Genomic DNA, 22,969 nt, shown 5'->3' with positions numbered 1-22,969 from the left:
GAGTGAATATAAATGTGTATAAGTACATGTTAAAAGGTTTGTTGTATCAAAAAAAAGAGAAAATTCAAGAAAATATATTGGAGAAAAAAAAGATTTCTGAACTCAATTTAATTTACGACAAGTATATTAAGTTATCTTTGAAGAATTAGGAAAAAGCAAATAACAAAAACACTCATTATAATAACTATGAAAAGAAATATATATATTTTAATATGATGGAAATAATTATTTTATACAGTAGAACATTATGCCAGTTTTGTTTACATCTGCACATTGAGGAGTGTCTGCAGAAATGAGGATGACTTTGATCTAATCGGCAGGGAAGTAAAGGGGCGTGGCCTAATGTGGGGTGAAATGTACGAGGGGGCGGGGGAAGAAAAGACTACTTCCACCATCACCACATCCTCCTCTCAGTTTTCAAACACGTCGTGTAAAGGGAGGATACAGGCGTGGTAGCTTTGACCATATCTGGAAGACTAGTTTTTAAATCGTGAATTAAACCTAACCGCTTGCTGTTTTTCTTTCCCATTTTTTTTTTGCGATGGCCAAAGGAGAAGGAGCTGAGCAATACTCCAACGCTAGTTTATTAAATAAATCGGACAGCTCGGATTCTGTTAAACTCGCAAGAAAGGTAAGATAATTTAAAATACATATATATACTAATATTGCATTGGGGGATGTTGCATGCTTTTATATAATGTCGTTTTAAATCACCAACAGGTAGAATAAGGCTTGATTTTAGGAGGAAATGTTGAATAGTGGAATGAATGGAGCCCAGCCGTAGAGTGAAATACGTTAGCCGGGTGGGCGCGCGACGTTTACTGACATCTTTCCGGTAAAACCAAATAAATACTAATTTAACCTAAAACTCATGTTTTTGAATTAAACAATATATAAATAACGATGCATATCAAGCGGAGCATCGGTCCGAGCTTCCTCCATTCCGCTTCTTTTCGTTTTTATTTGTTCTCCATATTTTTTTTAATATGCTAATATAGATGCTAAGATAAGTGACGTTCTAGAACCGTTTTTTGCAGCATGTCGGGGACTATTTATACATCCATAGATAAGCGAGATGGTTTATAATGTTCATATAATGTTGAAGAATCTTTGTCTTTTTTTTAATTAAATGACCGATCAGAAAATGTAAAAATACATAAATAAAAAGAAAAATGCCGCTCGTGCGGTGCTAATATAAGGAGAATTTGATGTGCAGTTCAGGAAATAAAGGTGACACAATGTTCAGATTAAATTAGCCGCAGGATTTAGCTTCACTACCAAAAAAAGGGGTGTGACTAAAGCCTGTTTTTCATTATTTATCTTTTCTTTATATATAATCTTATCAACAAGCCATTTCCAAGCATTTTTTTTACAATCGTACTCATATTTCCTATGCCTCTGAATGCAACAGGAAGAATCCGTCAAGGTGACGTGTCAGAGCCAGCTGAGGCAGTCAGCAGATAGCAGAGAAGTTCCCCACCGTTTCCATCTCTGACCACAACTTAAAAAGATCATAGCAACGTAACCACATATAAATAGCCCCGTTCTTTGCTACTTTGTTTGGGGAAACCTCATTTTTCCACGAAATCCAGGTTATCAGTGTACAGTTGTAGCTTATAGTAACTGATAGCCCCATGTGAACTGATAAGAATATTTCTAACTTGTGAAACTCATCTCTCCGTCACCTTTTAAATTTAGACTGCATCATTATTTCATTTACAGATATTACTTTCATGTGAGCAGAGATTTTCCCTTAATAATCCCTTAATTGTATGTGTTTAAGCCTTAAGGCACTCATTGAAATACTTTGAAAATCAAAATTTCAAGACAAGAATGTCATTAGAGGACAGCACCTTATTACTTTTTTAACATACAAATAATAGATTTTTGAGCAAAAAAAGAAGCTAAATGTAATAACAAGAAATGACCTAATATGCCCATATATATATATATATATATATATATATATATATATATATATATATATAAATTTAAATGGTCCAAAAGAAGTTGATGAAAACACATTTTTTTTGTTACAACATAACCTTAGAGACATTCATTCTGATACAGGCACTTACATTGTTTACTCTTTGCTTTTTAACTTTTCAATTAGCCCTTTACCTTTTTTTTTTCTAAACTTAGTAACCTTTTTTTCCAACTTAATTTACAGTAGGTAATAAATCGTTCAAGGCCAAATGCAGCAGTATCTTTGCTGAATGGCTGGATATAAATCTAGAGCTCACTAAGGGGATGGGGCGATTCCATTTGTAAGTGATCAAAAACAGTAATTTGCTCTATAAAAGGTTAAGATTAACTGAACCAGTTATCGGTATCTACTGGGAAAACTTGTTGGTAAAAACAGTAATAATAAAATGAATGAAATTAAGAGCTTTAAAAGAGTTGGCTTTTAAAAATATCCAAAATGCTTAATTACTGCATAATCCTTCAATGAAACATAACTTTGATAAGTTCCACATCCCACAAAGTGTTTTTTTTCTTTGTATCTGCATTGATTAAAATGCGTTACTGGTTCGTAATTAATCTAAAACTAAAAAAATCCCTTCTGCACCAAAGCATTTGCTTTTTAACTTGATCAAGTTTGAAAATACAAAGTATTTGTTTGTTCACCAAACCTGGAGTTGTGCTTTTATACAAATTATTTATATGAAAACAGAAAACGCACAATATTCTCTATTTTCCCTGCCTTTTAATGATCAGAGCTGCTGTAGGAAAAATTGCCTGCTTCTGACCTCTGGATGATTGATCGATTCAACTGGTTAATTTTTAATGTTGTTTGTTTATTTTAACTCGTGGCTATGATGTTGCCATCGCTCCTAGTGTGGAGAGTCAAACATAAACCAGGGTGCTATTAAGTTGGTAACACCCATGCGTACGTGTTGCATGTGATGCATTTTAAAAGTAAGTAATCCTTTGCTGACAGGTAGAGCAGGAGTAGAACAACTGAGCAAGGTGGAGAAAGACAAGTTTAGCTGCTACTACTACAACAATGAGAGAGAGGTTATGAATTATGCCTGTGTGTCGTCACAGATGTGTTTAATGTTCAGCAAGAGTGCATTTGTGGCCTAAACAGACCAGAGTTGAGTGTTTCAACAAGAAATAAACTTGTTTACTCAGAGTCGGAGACTCTGTATTGTTATTTAAGGCAAAGCCAGGTATTGTATGCCAACTAGGACACGTGAAGATGTACCTTTTGTGGTTCAGGATTATTTTCATACAGGCATGATATCAAACGGGCTTTGTTCTCCCATCACCTGACTAGTTAAAGTGGTTCAGTGGATCCCAGGGCCCTGATTGGTCAGAAGGAGGGTGTGTGTTCTCGCCTCATTTTGGCATCTTTCCCCCTTTCTGGCGGTCATGTCAGTCCAGGGTTCTGTTGCCCTGGCATCCTCTGACATGACCACCCAACACTGCTCCGCCTCGGGTCGTGTGCTGCCTTTACTGGGGCTGTTTACAGTCGTGTCTGTTGAGGTAATAATTACGTCGACGGTGGGGAGAATGGGGAAGAATTGGCGCCTGTTGGGAGAACCAAAGCTTACCTGTGTCCTCGTGGCCGGCTCCTGCCAAATGCACTGCACCCCGCTTACTGCTGCTGGCAAAGGGGAACTCTCTCTTGCTGTTGTGCTTCTAAGACTCAAAGTGATTTGATATTTAGGTCAAATTTCTTATGAGACTCTTGCAAATCTGCCAAACTGAGCAGAAAGAGGGAGCGAGGCGAGAGGAGCGATTAAGGAGTTGAGGCGGAAAGAGAGAAAGTTTCCCAATTAGAAGCTTTGGAAATCAAATTACCTGCTGCCCGGAGGATTAATGCACTGCTAACAGTTTCCCTTAAAACTCCAGAGCTTTGAACCCTGATCAAAAGTAAGAACTTGTAGCATTTTTAGCATGCAATCAAATTAATCACAACGCCTTTCGGAAGTATAGAAAAATACTACTTGGTTTGTGCTAATTTCTGGATGTATAGGGCTGCCCCTCTCCAACCTGTTGCTGCACACTGACACACAGCTACCCTCGCTTACTAATCAAGTAGATGTTGTTATTTGGAAATGTTTTTCAGTATTTTAGCCACTCGGGTCGCAGACTCCTATAAAATCTTATATCCTGTTATTAAAATAAATAATGAATAAATATTTTACATGGACAATAAAGTAAATAATAATCAATGGCAGTCTTGCTCCATTTATTTTAACAAAACCAATCATAATGTAAAGTAATATATAATTTTACTTTGTTCATTAACGCTTTAATAATGTCTTTCATTTTTTTTTCCCATCCCAGTCTGAACACAGGCACAGGTTGACCATCTGCAACAAGATCTGCTATGCAATCGGCGGTGCGCCCTACCAGATAACCGGATGTGCTCTGGGCTTCTTCCTTCAGCTCTATCTGCTCGACGTAGCTCAGGTAAGTTTTTTTAAACGCCACAGACACACATGCAGAGCACTGCAGAGTTCAAAGTAAACTATAAAGGTTTGGTTTTGGGTGGTAAACCTTTCTAGCTGACTGAGATGGCGAGCGCTGTGATTAGGCTCCACTGTATCTGAAGGATTCAATCGGGGGGCTTGATTTCAAAATATTTTGGAGGGGAACAATGCCAGCGAAATGAGGAGGGTCTTAGTTTAATAGGCTCTTACATTAATCTGATGGTTCGGGGGTCATATTAGCCCATTAAGCCCGCGGCGTGGCAGGGTAGAGCTTTGTTCGCCTTCCAAGGCTGCTTGTTATGGGGCCCTTTGGGGGACGCAGCATGGCGCAGGTTGTACAGTCAGGATTGAAGCGTTTCATTCAGCCATCACTGCTAAAAGTCCTCTAGTAAAGTTTAAGCTCATATTACCACTGTCACGGCTACTGTTTAACTTTATATTATCAGTTTAAGATGTTTTCATTGTACCTTGAGCTTCGTTTGCTCGTTAACCTGTACACTAATTGCCCTGATCGTTTAGTATTTTAACCTTTGTCTTTTTCTTTCAGTTGGATCCTTTTTATGCCTCAATCATCCTGTTCTTCGGCCGAGCTTGGGATGCTGTGACGGACCCCACGGTGGGTTTCCTGGTCTCCAGAAGCCCGTGGACTCGTTTTGGCCGGATGATGCCATGGTATGTGTTTTAGTACAGATTCCTCCTCTGCTGTTGAGGCTTAAGCAGCTTTCTGTCAAAGTTGAGACTCTGCCAATTTCCACGACCCTGCTAATGAGGCCCATTTACGTAACTTCCTCACTTGTTGTCACATATTTGCCATTGAAACAGTGGAATAGAGAGGCAGGGGGGGCTCAGTGAGATAGTGGAAGTTTTCCAGCCGGACTGGACGTGTCATTGTTTAGGGGTGGAGCTTATGTAGCCCACGTCACCTTATTCACGAGAAAGGTAACTATGAGGCAAGCTAAGGTTTGTCCTGTGACTCTGCCTCATCACCCTCATGTGGATGCACTCTGTCTCTCTCCCTTATGTTTTTTTTTCCTGCTAATTCTGTCACTGGACCAGTTACGTGTGAAATTTATTTAGCTGCAAGAGTCCAGAACAGATTGTTTTCAGCTAAAACACTACGTTTCCAACTACAGAGAGCTTTGCTAAATCTAACTCCTACCTGCTACAGAACCGGTTTTGTTTTTTTGTTTTTTTTGGACGTATGCTGCACACTTTTTAAATTTTTTTCTGCTCAGATGCTCTTATGTGAAATTTCATTTATCATTAATATGACTTAAGTAATTTTCCACAATTTTTATGCGCAGATTAATTCATCGGTGAGCCGATGAGTCTTGACGGTGCAGGCTTTACATTTTCCTGATGTATAAGCATTAATAAGGAGGGACATCTGTTTAAAAACACCATTTCTCATTAAAAGCCAGGGGTACGGCTTTTAGCGTAACCAGCTTCTGTCCTGAAATGCGCTGAGGAGGGACCCCGGAGGTCAGTCAAAAGACCAGTTCATGAAGAAAGAGAATATCTGCCTGATTTTTTTTTTTCAGAGGAACCATTTATTTTATTTTTTTTAAGCTGTGATGACGCCGCTATGCTAAAATATACGAGCAAGTACCCTGCTTTTAAGGCAGTGCCTAAAATCGCAAAATATGGTAGTGGCTGCATCATACTGTGGGAATTTCTTTTTTTGTTTTTCTATAGCAGAGATGGAGACACGTAACAGTTTAGCTGAGGATAGATAGAACGTATGCTTTCAAATGTCCTGCGTTGGCCAAACCCCCCAAAAAAACAGAGTAACACTGCAGAGGGGTTCAGAGAAGCCTTTGGCCCACATTTGAGGAGACATATTTGACAAACTGACAGGGAGTGTAGGGTGTCAGTGGTGGTTCTGATTATAGAAGACTTCATCCATCTCCTGTCAGCACATCAGTGTCAATTTTAGGGGAAAGGAAATGAGCCAGTTGAGGGAAAAGGTAAAAGGTAGAGCAGGTTCAGGAGGGTGATTTCCACTTGGCAGCTTTTTAATAAACGCTAAAAGGGAGATGCATTATAGTTGTCTCTTTCTATGCTCTGTTCTCCCTCAGGAGTGCAATGCACAGGAGCCTATACTAATTAATAATGCAATTGGTTCCTCTGAGGCTTGGATGCTGATCTGATTTGTTATGAAATGTAAAGATCGGATGATACAAAGGAAACATAAATCGGATCTATGCGTCTGTTTCTACAATATAAAACAGGCCGTCCTAATAAGGTGATGCTTTATGACTCATCAAAATAGTTTTGAATCCAGATGTTTTAAAACGGGGTCAGGGTGGGTGCTGACGTGCTGGAAGAGGCGGATTTCCTCCCATTTTTCTTTTATTTCGTCATTGGGGAAAGGGTGTGTGGCTGCAGGCGGAGGAATGGCCGGCATGTGCAGTCACATCGGCTTCAGCTCTCTGGTTAAACGAAGCACATGAGGGCTGAGGAGGGAGTGAGCTGTTCCTTTGTGAGGAGGGGGGGAGGGAGAGAGCCTCTGATTGGTCCAAGCGAGAACACACCACCTATCTGGGCCAATCACATCTCAGGAAGGAGCCTTGCAGGATTTTTAAAGAGCGGCTGAGGAATCCGGAGGTTACTGCAGTTCATATTTCCCTCATAGAATGAGTCTCTGTGTTGCAGCAGAGCTACAAGTAACTAAATGAAATCTTGAAATTTCTGTCAACATAATCAAACACGGGGCATCTGACCCATCTTAAATGAATCTTAAACTCTGTACAGGGTAAATATGTGGCTTTTCTACCTCACCGCTGAGACGTTTGAGGGAAAGGTGTGTGCATTCTGAACATCTCTAAGGTCTAAAATTATTCAATTGCAAAGAGGCCATCCCTTCAGATCCAGAACATACACTATATTGCCAAAAGTATTTGCTCACCTGCCTTGACTCACATATGAGCTTAAGTGACATCCCGTTCCTAATCCATAGGGTTCAATATGACGTCGGTCCACCCTTTGCAGCTAGAACAGCTTCAACTCTTCTGGGAAGGCTGTCCACAAGGTTTAGGAGTGTGTTTATGGGAATTTTTGACCATTCTTCCAGAAGCGCATTTGTGAGGTTGCACACTGATGTTGGACGAGAAGGCCTGGCTCTCAGTCTCCGCTCTAATTCATCCCAAAGGTGTTCTATCGGGTTGAGGTCAGGACTCTGTGCAGGCCAGTCAAGTTCATCCACACCAGACTCTGTCATCCATGTCTTTATGGACCTTGCTTTGTGCACTGGTGCACAGTCATGTTGGAAGAGGAAGGGGCCAGCTCCAAACTGTTCCCACAAAGTTGGGAGCATGGAATTGTCCAAAATGTCTTGGTATGCTGAAGCATTCAGAGTTCCTTTCACTGGAACTAAGGGGCCAAGCCCAGCTCCTGAAAAACAACCCCACACCATAATCCCCCCTCCAACAAACTTTACACTTGGCACAATGCAGTCAGACAAGTACCGTTCTCCTGGCAACCGCCAAACCCAGACCCGTCCATCAGATTGCCAGATGGAGAAGCGCGATTCGTCACTCCAGAGAACGCGTCTCCACTGCTCTAGAGTCCAGTGGCGGCGTGCTTTACACCACCGCATCCGACGCTTTGCATTGCACTTGGTGATGTATGGCTTGGATGCAGCTGCTCGACCATGGAAACCCATTCCATGAAGCTCTCTGCGCACTGTTCTTGCGCTAATCTGAAGGCCACATGAAGTTTGGAGGTCTGTAGTGATTGACTCTGCAGAAAGTTGGCGACCTCTTCGCACTATGCGCGTCAGCATCCGCTGACCCCGCTCCGTCAGTTTACGTGGCCTACCACTTCGTGGCTGAGTTGCTGTCGTTCCCAAACACTTCCATTTTCTTATAATACAGCTGACAGTTGACTGTGGAATATTTAGGAGCGAGGAAATTTCACGACTGGATTTGTTGCACAGGTGGCATCCTATCACAGTTCCACGCTGGAATTCACTGAGCTCCTGAGAGCGACCCATTCTTTCACAAATGTTTGTAAAAACAGTCTGCATGCCTAGGTGCTTGAATTTATACACCTGTGGCCATGGAAGTGATTGGAACACCTGATTCCAATAATTTGGATGGGTGAGCAAATACTTTTGGCAATATAGTGTATTTCTGCTGGAATCAAGGTTTAAAACCACACCCAAGCCTAGTTATATGCACCTTTATTAAATAGCTGTTGGCAATAAAACATGTTCTTACAGCTTTGTGAGGGCCAATTAAAAGCTGTCACGTGTTGATTTATACGTCTGAGGTGAAGATCTCTTCCCCTAATCAGCAAAACTATTAATATGTCCCAGCAGCGGGATCATGTTGGCACTAAACTGGGCTCTGTAGGGCGTCAGCACAGTTCAGCAGGTTTGCAAACAGAAAATTGGATAAGATACATAACGATTTCATTAAAATATTTTTGGATGATTGAGGGAAAAAAGAAAAACATGAGCCAAACGGTTTGGGACAAATGGCACAGAAGATATACGTTCCTGAGAGCTTATCTGCGATAAAACATCCGCTGTAACCGGCTCCGCACTTCACAGCTGCGTGCTGCCTTCCCATGAGGGTACAGTTAATAATATCACATGGACTGTAGAGCACAGCCGCCCCCCTCCTGTCCTGGGTGTTACAGTAATAATGGGCTTAAGTTGATTAGCAGTGAGGCTGAATTGAGGCAGGGGGGCTTTGTTTGCCTTCCTGCCAGCAACACCATAGAGGCGGGTGGCTTATTTTAGTTTATGTACGGTAATGATTGTTGAACATTGTGATTTGTGAATGACTTCATATCCTGTTTTATGAGGCTCTCTGTATTCCCATAAAGAAGTTGTTAAGCATACAGAGTAACAAGCTCATTTTTTCTACTGTTAACCAATCAAATTCACTTTCCAAACACTGTTGGTGGCTAAATCAGAAATTTTTGACATGATAATTGAACTTTATTGATCTCACATTGGAGAAATATACCTCTGCGTTTAACCCATCCCCTATGGGGAGCAGTGGGCTGCCATTGTGAGGCACCAGGGGAGCAGTGTGGGGTTAAGGGTCTTGCTCAGAGACCCAGAGTGGCAGTCTGTCGAACTCAGAACCTCTGGATTCCAAGCTCTATGCCCTAACCACTAAGCCGCCACTCCCCAAAAATTAAAACCTGAACAAAAGTTTTGTAAAAGGTGTGTAAAATGTTTTTTCTTTTGTCTATATTTAGCGTCCCAAAGTAAGTAGGATATGTCTGGTCACTGATCCATACAGCACATATGTTGTGTGGCTGCATTCTTCCTTTCCTTTCAACCCAATGTAACCTTCAGATCAGGATATACCTGTTGCTGGTTAAGGATCCTACCGCCCCTGTTTATGTAAGACCAACAGGTTAGAGTTTAGTGGCTGAACTCTGAGTTAATGGGAGCTTCAGCCCGCCAGAGGCTGATGTCCCTATAGAAGCACCAAGAGGTGCATTGTTTTAAACGACGGCAAAGTAATTTCAAACATTTGAAGCTGTCTTTTAGCACCTTATTTTGAGTTATTAAGGTCTGCTCACTAATATCTCAAAGGGAATTAATTGTTCTAAGATTTGCTGAAATGATGAGAATTGAATCTAGGAACTGCTGACCCTTCTTGTTATCTGTTGAAAGTGTTGCTCTCTCTCCCTGCCTCACCGCCTGGATGACATCTATTCACATGCTGCTCAATATACATTTTCCAACTTTTGTCCTTGAACACTATTAGTGATCATTATCTCTTGTTTTTTTGTGTTTGTATCTTTTTTATCATAATTTTCAGTCACTAATTTTGTTGTTGTTCTCTTCATCCACCTGCAGGATCGTACTCTCGACTCCTCTCGCTGTGATGTCATATTTCCTCATATGGTACGTCCCACCCTTTGAAGATGGAAAAGTCGTCTGGTATATTTTCTTCTACTGCATCTTCCAAAGCCTGCAGACCGTAAGTAGCCCACTTCACTCTGAGTCTCTGCTTAACTGCATGCAAGAAGAGCTTATGTAAAAGGGCTTTAATGGCATTATATTTGGCTAAAGACTCACTTGCAAACTTTGCAGCTTTATTTCTTTTCTACTCTGAGGTCAGAATTATAGATGGATAAAAAATGGATAAATGCCTCTCACCAAGTTGCAGAGAAACCGCACTCTTAACGAAACCTTCTGATGTATATAATAGACCATAGTTATCAGAAATGACGAAGTCCACCACTTCCTTCCAGAAACCGAGCTTCTAGTGAATCAATGCTCTATAGGGTTTAGCTTGGGGCCACTTTATTGCCATTGGAGGGCGTGGAGGAAAGTCTGTGTTTGAGTGGAAGCTTGTAATGCATGACTTTCCTGTTCCGGGATGAACAGTCTGCTTCCTTTTCCTCTGACAGGTTCAGGACACGGATGTGGCTGGACTCAAGCTCAGTCAGTTTATAAGGAAAGAGTAGAGAAGGCAAAGAATTGTAAACAGTTGGAAAATATGCAGTGTTGATTGTATTAATCTTAAACGTAGCAGGAAATGTTCATTCAGTGAGCTGTACATACCAGGTTCACAATGTTGGCTTGAATCAGCTTTTTAAAAAAGGAGTTTTTAAAGGACAGTGTGTGTGATGTTATCATTTTTTGTCAAGCAATAAACTTTAAGCTTTTTATTTGATGAAAAGTGGAACACTTATCCAACTGGCTTTATGCTATTAGCCACAGTCACAGGCAGTTAAACAATCCCATAGCATGATCCTGATGCCACCATGCATTCATGTTGGTTCAATAAAGCTACAACTGGATGTTAAGGTTTTTATATCTTCTTGTATCAGCTTTGGTCAATAGATGCATCCAGCAGAAATGCCTTTAGCTCACCTGAGACGCATGCATGCCTGCTCTCTCCATTTGCTATCCAGTACTTGTTTCTAAATGTTTTATTATTTGCTTAAATAGACTTTAACATTTGTTATGATTTTGAGCTTTTTTATCATATAAAAGAGGAAGGAAAAAAAACAATCTCTCTAGTACAAACTAATGTGGTCATGGCATATTACGGAAATTTCATCAGGAGTTTAAACTCGGCTTGAACCCTGATGGAAAGTAGAAATCAGGAGATAACTTTAAAACACAGGAAGTTAGTGTATGCTTTTAAAATAATATTTTACACCCCAGTTTGTTCCAGAAATATTTCCTGGAAGCTGCTTTTTGGTCATTTCAAACAAATGACTTCTCCATGATGTCAACCTTTTATGATTCAGTTTGCATAACGAATAACACGGATCTTCTTCTCTCCAACCATCAGTGCTTCCATGTGCCATATTCTGCCCTCACCATGTTCATCACCTCAGAGCAGAAGGAGAGGGACTCTGCTACTGCCTATAGTAAGTCAAAACCAACCATGTTTTAAAGTGAGTTTAATTTTAAACCCAGGGTTAAACTTCATATGCATTTATCCTGATCTTCACCAGGGATGACGGTGGAGGTTTTGGGCACCGTTGTGGGTACGGCCATCCAGGGGCAGATCGTGGGCATGACTCACGCTCCCTGCCTTCCAGGACCCATGGAGATTCTTGCAGATCCCACCAACAATTACACATTGATACCCCACAATGTGTCAGAACACTCTATATCCCTGCAGTACACGGTAAACAAATGTTTATGGCTTTTTTACTATCTAAATTACTACACAGGAACTGATATGAGAGGTCAAAGGGAAGGTTGGTCTAATATTCTCTTTTTCCTTTATTTTGCTGTAGAGGAACGCATACATGATTGCATCTGCTGTCATCTGTTCGATCTACATCCTCTGTGCAGTTGTCCTCTGTTTGGGCGTAAGGGAACATGGTGAGTCGACACTCCACACATTTCCTCTCTCCAGCTTTTACTCAGAACAAATGAAAAGCTCTCAGCCACATTAGCGGGTCGACTCACGCATGCCTTATGCTGCATCTGCTCTGACATCTCTGTCGACCAATCAGGCGACTCGGATGTGGCATGACTGGGCTGACCGAGTGTGTGAACAAGCCCCAGCTGTGGTTTAAATTGGAAGCCTTGTGACGTGTGTGGAATGGATCTAATAAGGCAGATCTGTGCAGCCGATTGTGGGGAAAAATGTGCAAAGAGACTGCAGAAAAAACATGAAATGTTTGTATGTTTCATAAATGTCTTTTCTGGTTTTAGAGACCATTGGGATCAGGTCCAAGCCTATGCCATTCTTTCAAGGAATCAAGATGGTGATGGGATATGGACCCTATGCCAAGCTGGTCATGGGTTTCCTCTTCACCTCTCTGGCTTTTATGGTATGTATTGATGAACATGCAGTAAAGATAAAAAGCCATGGCGTCTCAGAATTAGGGATGTAAGGATCCCAAAATTCTCAAGTCGATATTGATACCCAGGAAAATATTCCAAACTCGATCCAGTTATTGTTACCATTAGGATTAAAGATAAAAAAATCCTTTTATTAAAATGAAAGATCGCCTTTTTTATCTCAACATGACACAAGCTTTTACAACAGAATCACTGATTCTTGTAGTGAAATAAATCTGCAAACAAATGCAAAACAAGTAGCCCGATTGTAAACACAATGTGACATTATTCTAAGGTTGTTTGGGGTATTAATCTAAAAAATTAACAACAGTAAAAATATGCGAACACTAGTGTTTAGTATTGATACTCTGCCAAATTAGGACTGCTCCTGGATACAGCATTTCAGTACCAATACTTCATTAGTACTTTAGACAACTCTACTCTAATTTACTAAATTTCTTCTGCCTTCTATTGAGACCAACAGCTTGATTAGAAAATGTACTCCAAGTTCAAGTGCATCTGTGTGCAGACGCCCTAAGCTGATGCTGTATTGACCTTGATCTAATTACCTCTGTTTTTATACCAGATTTTCATTTAACTTTGCAATCTTTTGCTTGGATGCGGTCGTCATTGTGCTGAACAACTCGGTTCTTCTGTAGGTTTTGTGTCAGCACTTAGTAGTATTTAGAGCTCCATCATTCCTTCCATCTAGACTAAGACCAGCTGAGCAGCCTAAATCATGATCCAGCCACCGTGCCTCACTTTTTAAATAAAGTGCTTCCAGTTTTTTGTTTTTTTTTTGCCAAATGTACTTTTTGTCGCTCCCTAAATATGATTACCGTAATTTTCGGACTATAAGCCGCACCTGAATATAAGCCGCAGAAGCTAAATTGCATGATTTGTACATATACAAGCCGCACCGGACTATAAGCCACAGGTTTTTTATGTTTAATTAACATATGGTTTGTGCACAGAGAGGATTGTTGGGAAAGAGTTTGGGGAAGCTCCTATTTATCAACATTTCAACACAATTTGCATACTTGCATATGTTAACTGTTACAATTTAGTGCAATAGAAGCTCCCATTTATTAACCGGTACGTTTTTTTTTTCATAATGAGGGTGTCACACAAACTGTCTTGCGCTCGCAATGTCCGTCTTTCTCGCTGTCGTTCTGTCTCGTACCACTCGCGGTAGAAGTCTGCTTCCGGAGGAACTCAGCATTCCCACGTGTGCGGCTACCGTACTTGTGTGTTGAAGCAAATGTGACGTCAACATGCTGGATGGTAAAATCCATAGATTTAGGTATTACCCTAGTGGCCATTAGCTGTAAAAGTCCATGGATAAGCCGCAAGGTCGAAAAATGGGGCAAAAGTCGCGGCTTATAGTCTGAAAATTACGGTAACTGTTTATAAACTCCAGTTTTAATTAGTCTTAGGGTTTAATTGTGTTTGTGTGATTCCATGCTTGTGTTTACTCATCATGCTAAACTCTTGGCAGCTCTGCTGAGTTTCTCTGTGTGGCTGTTGCCTGATTGAGCCTCTGTGTTTTTTGCTCCTCAGCTCCTAGAGGGAAACTTCGCTCTCTTCTGTAGCTACACACTGGGATTCAGGAAGGACTTCCAGAACATTCTGCTGGTTATCATGGTGAGCATTTGCTTAATGCACAGGTGGCATTTTCAGACTCAAAGAGGCCTTAGACAGAACTCAGAACAGTCCATTTAGGTGGAACAAGGGGAACCTTTAGAAGACAAAAGCGTCCCCTCCCAAGGCGAGCACATAAATTGTCTGCAGAACAAGGAATGCTCTGTGGCGGGTTACAAAGCAGGGCTCCTGTCTGGCTCTCTGTTCCTCAAAGTGCTCTGCCTGAATGCCATACCGTTCCCACAGACGGGGAAGGAGCCTCATTCTTCACTCGTTTTGTTCCGTGGTTTGATATAAAACCCAGAATCAGTCTGCAGGTCCTGAAATGTTTTCAAGTCTGCCAACTGAGGCAGCAGAGCTGCTGAGGGGCAAAAGTCCAGGTTACAGAGGATGAAAAGATTACAGCCTTTAAGCCTTAACTTTATGGAAAGGATTTCAGAGCAAATATGGGCACCTTAATGTAAGTACATTACATTAATGGAATGATTTCTGAGAAAACGGCTCAGATGTGAATTCACATAATTGGCACCAAGACATCCTAATCCTTCCACTCTTTCATTTTCTGAAATATCAGGCTAATCTAATAAATCTGACTGGATCAGAATCGGGACTTTCCTTGGAACAGAACTTTTTTTTTTTCCATATTTAATCAGATTACAACCAAAAACGTCAGTAGGTCCCTGAATATTTTAAAGTGTAACATCAAAGCCTAATAAGCTTGGATGAAGAGCTTCAGTGAAGATTGACCACAGATTATCACTGGATTATGTTGGGATTTTACTGGTCCCAGCATGATGCCACCACCTCCATGTCTCAACATAAGCATCTCGTGTTCAGGGTGACGCCAAGCTTCTTGTTTTCCTCCATCTCTTCTACATAAGCTTTAAGTTTAGCATCATTTTGTGGAAAAAAGAAATTTCTGCTTCAATAACAAATGTTCTGCTTAATTTCATTGAATCCCACTAAAACAGACTGAAATTTCTTCTTGAGCTTTACCTGGGGAGCTTTTTTTTTCAGATTACTTTGTCGCTGATATTTTTTTGTTGTTGGGGGGGAAAAAAACAAAGATTTAAATGAAAAATTCGATGTTAGGTGCGTTTAGATTCATGGATGAAAACACTAGAGTTGAATGTAAGGAGAAGAGCTCAGGGAGCAGCGGCTGGCAGAGCCTCGTATGCTTAATGAGAATCTGAGGCATGCAGCAGATTCTTCATCGAAGGACGGGCCGTATCAGCTGTTTCTCGTTGCGATCGATGAGTTTGCTAGTGCTCAGATGTGTTCTGATTCCTTCCAGAAGAAGCTGATGAAGCTCCAGGCTGGTGTGGCTGCAGCAGTCTGAGGGCTCAGAGGATACTAACTAACGCAGCAACTGAAAAGACTTGAAAAGGAATCAGAAATAATCTGAGCAGCTTCACAGATGACCTGGAGAGAGAGAGGGGGTCGCAGGTGGGCGGCTAAACTTTCAGATATGCTCCTATCTGAAGGAAAGAGTGGAAAAATACAGTCTGTCGTTGGTATAGATGTCAGAGGCCAAACTATTCAGATAACCCCCCCGCTGAGAACAGCAGTTACCTGTTCAGATTTCTACAAACATGAAGCTCAGATTTGCTTAGTTTGGATCTGGATGAGGCCTTATTATATTCCACTGTTTGGATGTTTAAGAGCTGCAGGCAAACAGCAGAAAGTCTTTTGTTGGATTCATGAGATCTTTGTTTTACCTTTGCAGCTTTCTGCTACTCTAGCCATCCCGGTCTGGCAGTGGTTTCTGACTCGCTTCGGGAAGAAAATGGCGGCGTATGTCGGCTCCTTGGTAAGAACATCCTCTCCAAATCTGCTGTCACACTTTAAGAGTGTTGGATCATGGTAGTAAGCATCATTCTCCTGTGTTTTTTTTTTCCTTCCAGTCTGCCGTTCCCTTCATGATCCTGGTGGTTTGCATAAAGAGCAACCTCATCGTCACCTACGTCGTTGCTTTTGCTTCTGGCGTGGCGGTGGCTGCAGCCTTCCTGCTGCCCTGGTAAGGACCCTTGCTACGCGCCCATCTAGATCGGATTTTAATTTGTCTTGTTCGTGCACTTCTAAGAAGGTTTTTTTTTTTCTCCACCTCAGGTCCATGCTGCCCGACGTGGTCGACGATTTCCAAGTTCGTAACCCAGAATCCACTGGGCACGAAGCCATCTTCTATTCCTTCTACGTTTTCTTCACCAAGTTTGCGTCTGGCATCTCCCTGGGCGTCTCCACGCTGAGCTTAGAGTAAGAGCTGCTCCCCATCTGTGATTTGGAGCATCTATTTAAATTCTCAAGTCCTCCACCTTTCTGCAGAATCAGAAGCGCCTTTAGCGTTGTGTGGTTTCATGATTTGTTGCTACAAGATTTAATCTAGAAAAACGATTCAGGAAAGTCAAGTTGAAGGAGCCCAGCATGTTATTCCTCATATCAGGTCTTTTCGGGGCAGATTTGTTGGTCTCCCATCAAAAGTTTAAATCCAGAGCCTGGGGTCACTAAAAAGCCCAAAAATGAATGAATCACATCCCTAAATCCCACATCAAAGCAGGAATTCCTCCGCTCATTAGGGGCTGTACAGTAAAACGTTTTTTTGTGGGAGTCAGATGACTGACTGCTGCTGAGCACCGATGTTCTGCTGTCCACATCAAAGCGCCACCATCTAACTCCGTTTACGCTGCCTTCTTTTCAGCTTCGCTGGCTACATCAGCAGAGGCTGCTCCCAGCCTGAGGAGGTGGATTTGACGTTGAAGCTGTTGGTCTCAGCCGCCCCCATAGTCCTCATCTTCATCGGCCTGGGAATCCTGTACACGTATCCCATCGACGAGGAGAGGAGGCAGGGCAACCGCAAGTACCTACAAGACTTGAGGTAAGGCCTTTGGAGCTAAACGGCCATCAAAGATATTGTGTAGGTCGGCGTTTAAACTGAAACCAGTGTGACACTTAAAATAATTCCTCAAACACTGCATTTGATCACAGTGGAGAGCGGTGAATATAATGTGGGGCTTGTTCAGTCATCAATGAGTACCAAGTACCAAATGGAGCTGTTAACTCTGAGAGAGGTTTACAAACTGCGTCTGTCCTCTTGTGCTGGAAAAGTAGCCTGGTTAGCATTAGCATCCAAGTTAAAGAAAGCTCCACATTAGCTTAGTGCTAGTGGCTAACTCTTTAGCTACTTATAGTTAGCTGCCTCTTTAAAAGAAAGACATTTAACCTGAAGCGTATACAGAAGAACAGTTTTTCTCTCTGCATTTAAACTCACTGACCTGATTGTTTTTTCCACAATGAATAGTTGGTACAAGTTTTCCTTTTTCAGTCAGATTTCTTACACTGAATTTACTCTTTTTAGAAAAAAAAAGGTGATTTTAATGCATTAAATCATTATTTGTACAAATACATAGCAGGATGCCGTCTCATCCTGCTATGTATTTGTAAAAATAATGATTTAATGCATTAAAAGAAAAGTAAGGTGGTGTTGGAAAATAGAAACATGAGATATAATGGAGATAAAATGCAAAAATTTAACTATATCTTTAGCTATTTTTTAATATGCACGAAAGAGAATGAAATATTGAATATTTGAGTACACAAAACTAAAAAGATGAAGATGTTTTAGCAAACTGAGGATGGATATGAAGCTATAATCTCTTCTTCTGCTTTCAGGGATGAGGAGGATTCAGAGACGGACTCCAGAGAAATGGCAGACATGATCTAGGGTGTTATTTTTTTTTTTATTTAGAAGCTCTTCTGGACCAATCTGTTGATAAGCTGGCATTTTGCACTGGGCGGGACCAACGGACCTGGACCTGGACTTGGATCCAGGTCTGTTGGAGTGCGCTGACACCGCCTCGTCCTGCCAAGGCTGCTTCTGCTGCTGTTCTGAATAGAAACTGTGTGAGCCACGCTGAGGCCTTCCTGAAGACATCCTGCTCCTCCTTTTTTCTATTTATGATGTTTTCCTGGCGCCTCACTAAGCCTTACCTTTTTTTGTACAACATACTACTATTAGGTACAACACAACAGAGATTTTCTTTTCTCAATTGAAATTGCACAAAAAGGGTGAATTTGCATTATTGGTGCTTTTGGATGGAGCAGGGCAGAAGCTCCTCTTTTCTACATGCATTACTGAACGTTAGCGACCATTAGCACTGCGCTGGAAGGATCTTCACAGACCTGAGAGACAGCGGCAATGCCTTAATCTCTGTCACATTTCAGAGGAGACATTTCAGAAATGGATAAAGTGACATAAAAGTCTAACATCTCATCTTAGTTTACAAAACAACAATGGGGTGTGCCAGGTTGTTTGCTCATCATTCCCATCACACTGGCTCTCCTGGGAAGCGGTGATTACGTAACATGGTGCCAAGAGCCACTACAGTTTTGAACGCAGTGAGTTTGCACAAAAAAAACTGCCAACTTATCAAGTCAACTGTTTTTTTTTTATATATATATATAGATATATATATATAAAACAGCTACCGAAGACAAAATTGTCTCTTAATGCTTTAATTTCTTAAAACAGTGAAGCGGGGACTACAGCTGGAAAATGTCTGAATATTATTTAAATATTTATCAGTTTGGTTTTACAGTCCTCCTCCTTGCAGTATTTAAACCTATTTAAGGCCTGTACAGTTGTTCTAACAGAAGCTGCAAAGCTTTTCGTTTTATATAACCCGTGTAATTCTTGATGCTTGTTGTCATTACTACAATCTTACAGAAGACTTTGAAAGTTTACACACCCCTATTAGAAAGACCAGGTTTTTGGGGTACCAAAATGAATGATTTCAGAACTTTTTCCAACCTTTAATATAAACGTAAATCTAATTAGTTATGGAGGAGTTGTGGAGATGTGCTGGTTGTTTTTAGTTGGTTTTAGTTTTGCCCGTTTCTGCTTTAATTATTCTTTTATTAACGAAAAGAAAAATGACACTCTTTAAGCAGATAAGTTAAAGTTAAAACTGGCTGCTACTGATATCCCTTACCTTACAATCTGTAGATGAGTAATCCCAGAGCATCATGCTGCCACCACCATGTTTCTCTGTAGGGATGGTCTTATTTCAGTGATCCGTTTATGACCAGTCCTGCCATTTGGAACGGTGATCTAGTAACAACACAGCTGCTCCACTTGTTGAAAACTTTATTTTCTTTTCTTTGCTGGAAGCACATATCTTATCTTGGCAGTATTTTGTTTAGTAAGATCTTTTAGACCATTTCTGCAAACCATAGCTCTACATTAAGTCTGGAGAAGATTAAAGAAATCCTCATGAAATAGATAAACTTTAATTACATTTGAACATCTACTCTATAACTGATAGGAGGTCCAAACTCAGGACTGAAGGTTAGAGTATTATTGTTAGGTTTTTCCCTCTTATAGATCCACATTTATTTTATTTATTTTTTTTCAAATCTATTCTTAAGTATTTCTCAGATGTTTTGAAATGATTCATCCTGTTATTACAGCTTAAAAACCTGCTGTCCTAACAGGAGTGTGTGAATGTTTTTTTTGTTTTTTGTTTTTTTTACCTCTGCTGCAGCACTGTAAGCACAGAAAAGGGAAAGCACACTTTTTGGTTGGAAAGATGAATTCACATTTCATTTTTCTTGTTTATTGAAACCATCCAAACACTTTGTGATCATCTCAGTCCTGGAAAAAAAACAAAACAAAAAAAATCAAAGGACTTGCATGTTTCATATCTGTTGATATGGAGATGTGTATATGTAGTATCATATGTTATACATACTGTTACATCATGAACGTGACAACTAAGTTGCCATAGTGATTCTGTTTTAATACCATTAACCTTGTTTTCTCCTCCCTTCATCTGAATGATACTGTATGTGCCAACATCACTCACTGATCTTGTAGTTTTTGTAAATCTTGTAAATGTTTTGGTTTCTCGTCATCCTATAGTGTTTTTTCTTTTTTTTCCACATGCACGTCTCTCACGAGGCTGTTGACAAATATGAGCTTTAATCCTATGGACACACAAGCCTTGTAGACCTGCCTCCTGTGCATATGTAAATATTGTATATAAAGCTGTAAATGGATCCGATGCGTGTGTCTGCAAGTGAATGGACTTCTGTACTGTAGTTATTTAAAATGAAAACTGTGGAAGATAATAAAAATTAATTAAATGGACTGGAAATGACTTTTATTAAGATATATAGTGTAAATGCACCAAACAGAATCCCTCCACGCAGTATCCACACAAAACAAGGAAGGAAACATACATGATGTATAATATATAACCTTTTTTATGCAGCTTACAACAAAAATAACATTTAAAATTCAATTATATCTAAACATTTTTGAGAAAAACATCAATATCAGTCATATGACAAACTAACGTGAACCTCTTCATATTAATACTGACTAATTAACACTGTTTATACATAAATAGACAAATGTTTTTACAACCTATTAGATCTCCATGAAGTGAATTCCAGTTTTACCTCAATAACCAAAGGACACATCTGTTTAAGTGATATAAGATCAAAATCGTGTTTGAAATATTTTCTCCTTCTAAACTTATGTACTAATATGTATTTCGTTCTAAAAAAAAAAGAACTATTACATATTCCTTTAAACTTCAATATTCTGGATTTAACAAATTAACTGCTGTGTTCATGAATCTTTCTGTATAACTCTTACAGCTTTCTTATTCTGTAATATAAAGGTTTTATATTTAAATTCTATTTCCCCATATTTCTACATAGTAGTTCATGCCATTTTGAGTGAACTATAGAATATTTTAATTGTTTCATGATTTAAAACTTCCTTCACTTTTTAACAAATCTTTAGATTTAATGAAAACTTGGTGGAAAATTAAGTGGAAGGAAAACCTTTACTAGAAGAGGCAATCTTGAAGGGACTCTGTAGATGGGAAAGGTTACCAGGTGTGCACATCATATGGAGATGGAGCTTTTAAAGCTTGTTAAATGCTTCACGTGGCCAAATTACATAATTTTGGCTTCCACGTTGCATACAGAAAGAATTCCATACCACATACCTAGAAGAAAAGTATGCGAGTACATAGGAAAGCTGTATAGCTGTAGACTTTGTGTCTGCATGGAAAAAACGTGCATCGAGCATGGCTGTGGCCATAGAAACAGACAGGAGTGCTCCTTTTTTTTCTTTTTTTAGTTGAAAGTCAGTTTTCTATTTTGATTTAAATTACGGTGGAAGCTTAGAAGGCCGCGGAAACCAAACTCTTTAAAGTCCAGTGTAATGTTTTCATAGTCAGTGATGATCAGGAGTGCTGAGTCATCTGCTTACGTTGGTCTATTGTGTTTGTTTTGAGGTCCACCAGCAAACATGTCATTTTAGAGGATCTGATCTGCTTAGAAGTTTTATGAAGTTGCTGGTTTTATTCCTCAGCGGGACTTAGAACCTTCACGTTAGACTAGGGGTACCCAAAGCGGTTACCATGACCATGATGTGCTCAGCATTACCTCCTGAACTAAACCTCATTCTGACTCTACTAAATATGATAAAAGATACCAGATCCAATAACGGACTTTCTACACAGCAAAAACGATCTAGAAGTAAGCAAACATTTATTAAGTGTATTTTACCTTAATTTGATTATGTGATTCAAATGATTTGCAAATGGAATTTGTTTTTTACCCTTAAAATAACATCATTAGATAATATACACTTGGAATAAGACAATGCAATTGTTTTTTTTCTTATTTTAAGTGTAAATAGTCTTGTTCCATTGGCAGAGTGTCTCACTTATCTCCTCAATTCAAGGAAAAATGCACTTATTTTAAGAAAAAAAAAATGTTTTTTCACCTCAGCTCCAAGAATGGAGGATAAAACTTCTCAGCTTTAATCCTCATTTTTAAATCTTACTGTCAACTTTAGCTTTAACAAACCTGAGGAACTAATATGGCCTGATTAGTGCACAAAATCTCCTTTTTTATTTATAGTTTTTTGCTTATTAAATCTGCCTGATCCAGGGCTGTTTTCGTTAGTAAATATTCAATTGTCTAATGATTCAAAATTGACTTTACTTCTTAGGGACGTGAGGAAATATAGACATAAAACAGAAGATAATATTTTGGAGTTGTTTTTCTAAATGCAATCATAGTATTCTTTGTTTGATTACAATGCTGCAATCATGAAGGTGTGTGTTTTATATGTGAAACATTTAGTAAAAAAACAAGCACAATATCTTATAAAAGTGGGAACGCCCCTCACAGTTTTGTAAGTTTAATTTTGTATTATAAAACTGAATATCTGAGATGCTGGGCCTGATCCCAAATAAGGAGTGTGTGAAAGGAGTAGTAAAAGCTGAACAGACTAATCTACAGCAACAGATAAGAGACTATCTGCCTTTTCACTCTTCATAGAGTGACATACAGGTGCTGGTCATAAAATTAGAATATCATGAAAAAGTAGATTGATTTCAGTAATTCCATTTAAAAAGTGAAACTTGTATATTATATTCATACATTACATACAAACTCATATATTTCAGATGTTTATTTTGTTTAATTTTGATGATTACAAATGACAACAAATGAAAATCTCAAATTCATCATATCAGAAAATTAGAATATTGTGAAAAGGTTCAAAATTGATGGCCCCTGGTGCCAC

General features: G+C 39.8%; 1 protein-coding gene across 1 annotated transcript; it reads left to right on the top strand.

Moving 5' to 3' along the window:
* Window positions 1-404: 404 nt before the first annotated feature.
* mfsd2ab (major facilitator superfamily domain containing 2ab) lies at window positions 405-18,841 on the top strand. The gene is made up of 14 exons (XM_038309056.1): window positions 405-631; window positions 4,297-4,422; window positions 4,990-5,114; window positions 10,267-10,390; window positions 11,717-11,795; window positions 11,883-12,058; window positions 12,171-12,258; window positions 12,595-12,713; window positions 14,284-14,367; window positions 16,091-16,174; window positions 16,269-16,381; window positions 16,474-16,617; window positions 17,060-17,236; window positions 18,031-18,841. The coding sequence occupies exons 1-14, from the start codon at window positions 542-544 to the stop codon at window positions 18,080-18,082; spliced, it is 1,581 nt and encodes a 526-aa protein (XP_038164984.1). The 5' UTR covers window positions 405-541; the 3' UTR covers window positions 18,083-18,841.
* Window positions 18,842-22,969: the final 4,128 nt, after the last annotated feature.

This window comes from Cyprinodon tularosa, unplaced genomic scaffold (assembly GCF_016077235.1).
Source record: "Cyprinodon tularosa strain WSP-4 unplaced genomic scaffold, ASM1607723v1 ctg655, whole genome shotgun sequence".
Taxonomy (NCBI): Eukaryota; Metazoa; Chordata; class Actinopteri; order Cyprinodontiformes; family Cyprinodontidae; genus Cyprinodon; species Cyprinodon tularosa.
The sequence above is the reverse complement of the archived record's forward strand: the minus strand, read 5'-3'. Positions and strand labels throughout refer to the sequence as shown.

Bases quoted from the DNA above. Each gene is read 5' to 3' on its own strand.
- mfsd2ab (XM_038309056.1), top strand. From the start codon at position 542: ATGGCCAAAGGAGAAGGAGCTGAGCAATACTCCAACGCTAGTTTATTA. The intron at 12,714-14,283 runs GTATGTATTGAT...TTTGCTCCTCAG, and splicing joins TCACCTCTCTGGCTTTTATG to CTCCTAGAGGGAAACTTCGC. The intron at 16,618-17,059 runs GTAAGAGCTGCT...CCTTCTTTTCAG, and splicing joins GTCTCCACGCTGAGCTTAGA to CTTCGCTGGCTACATCAGCA.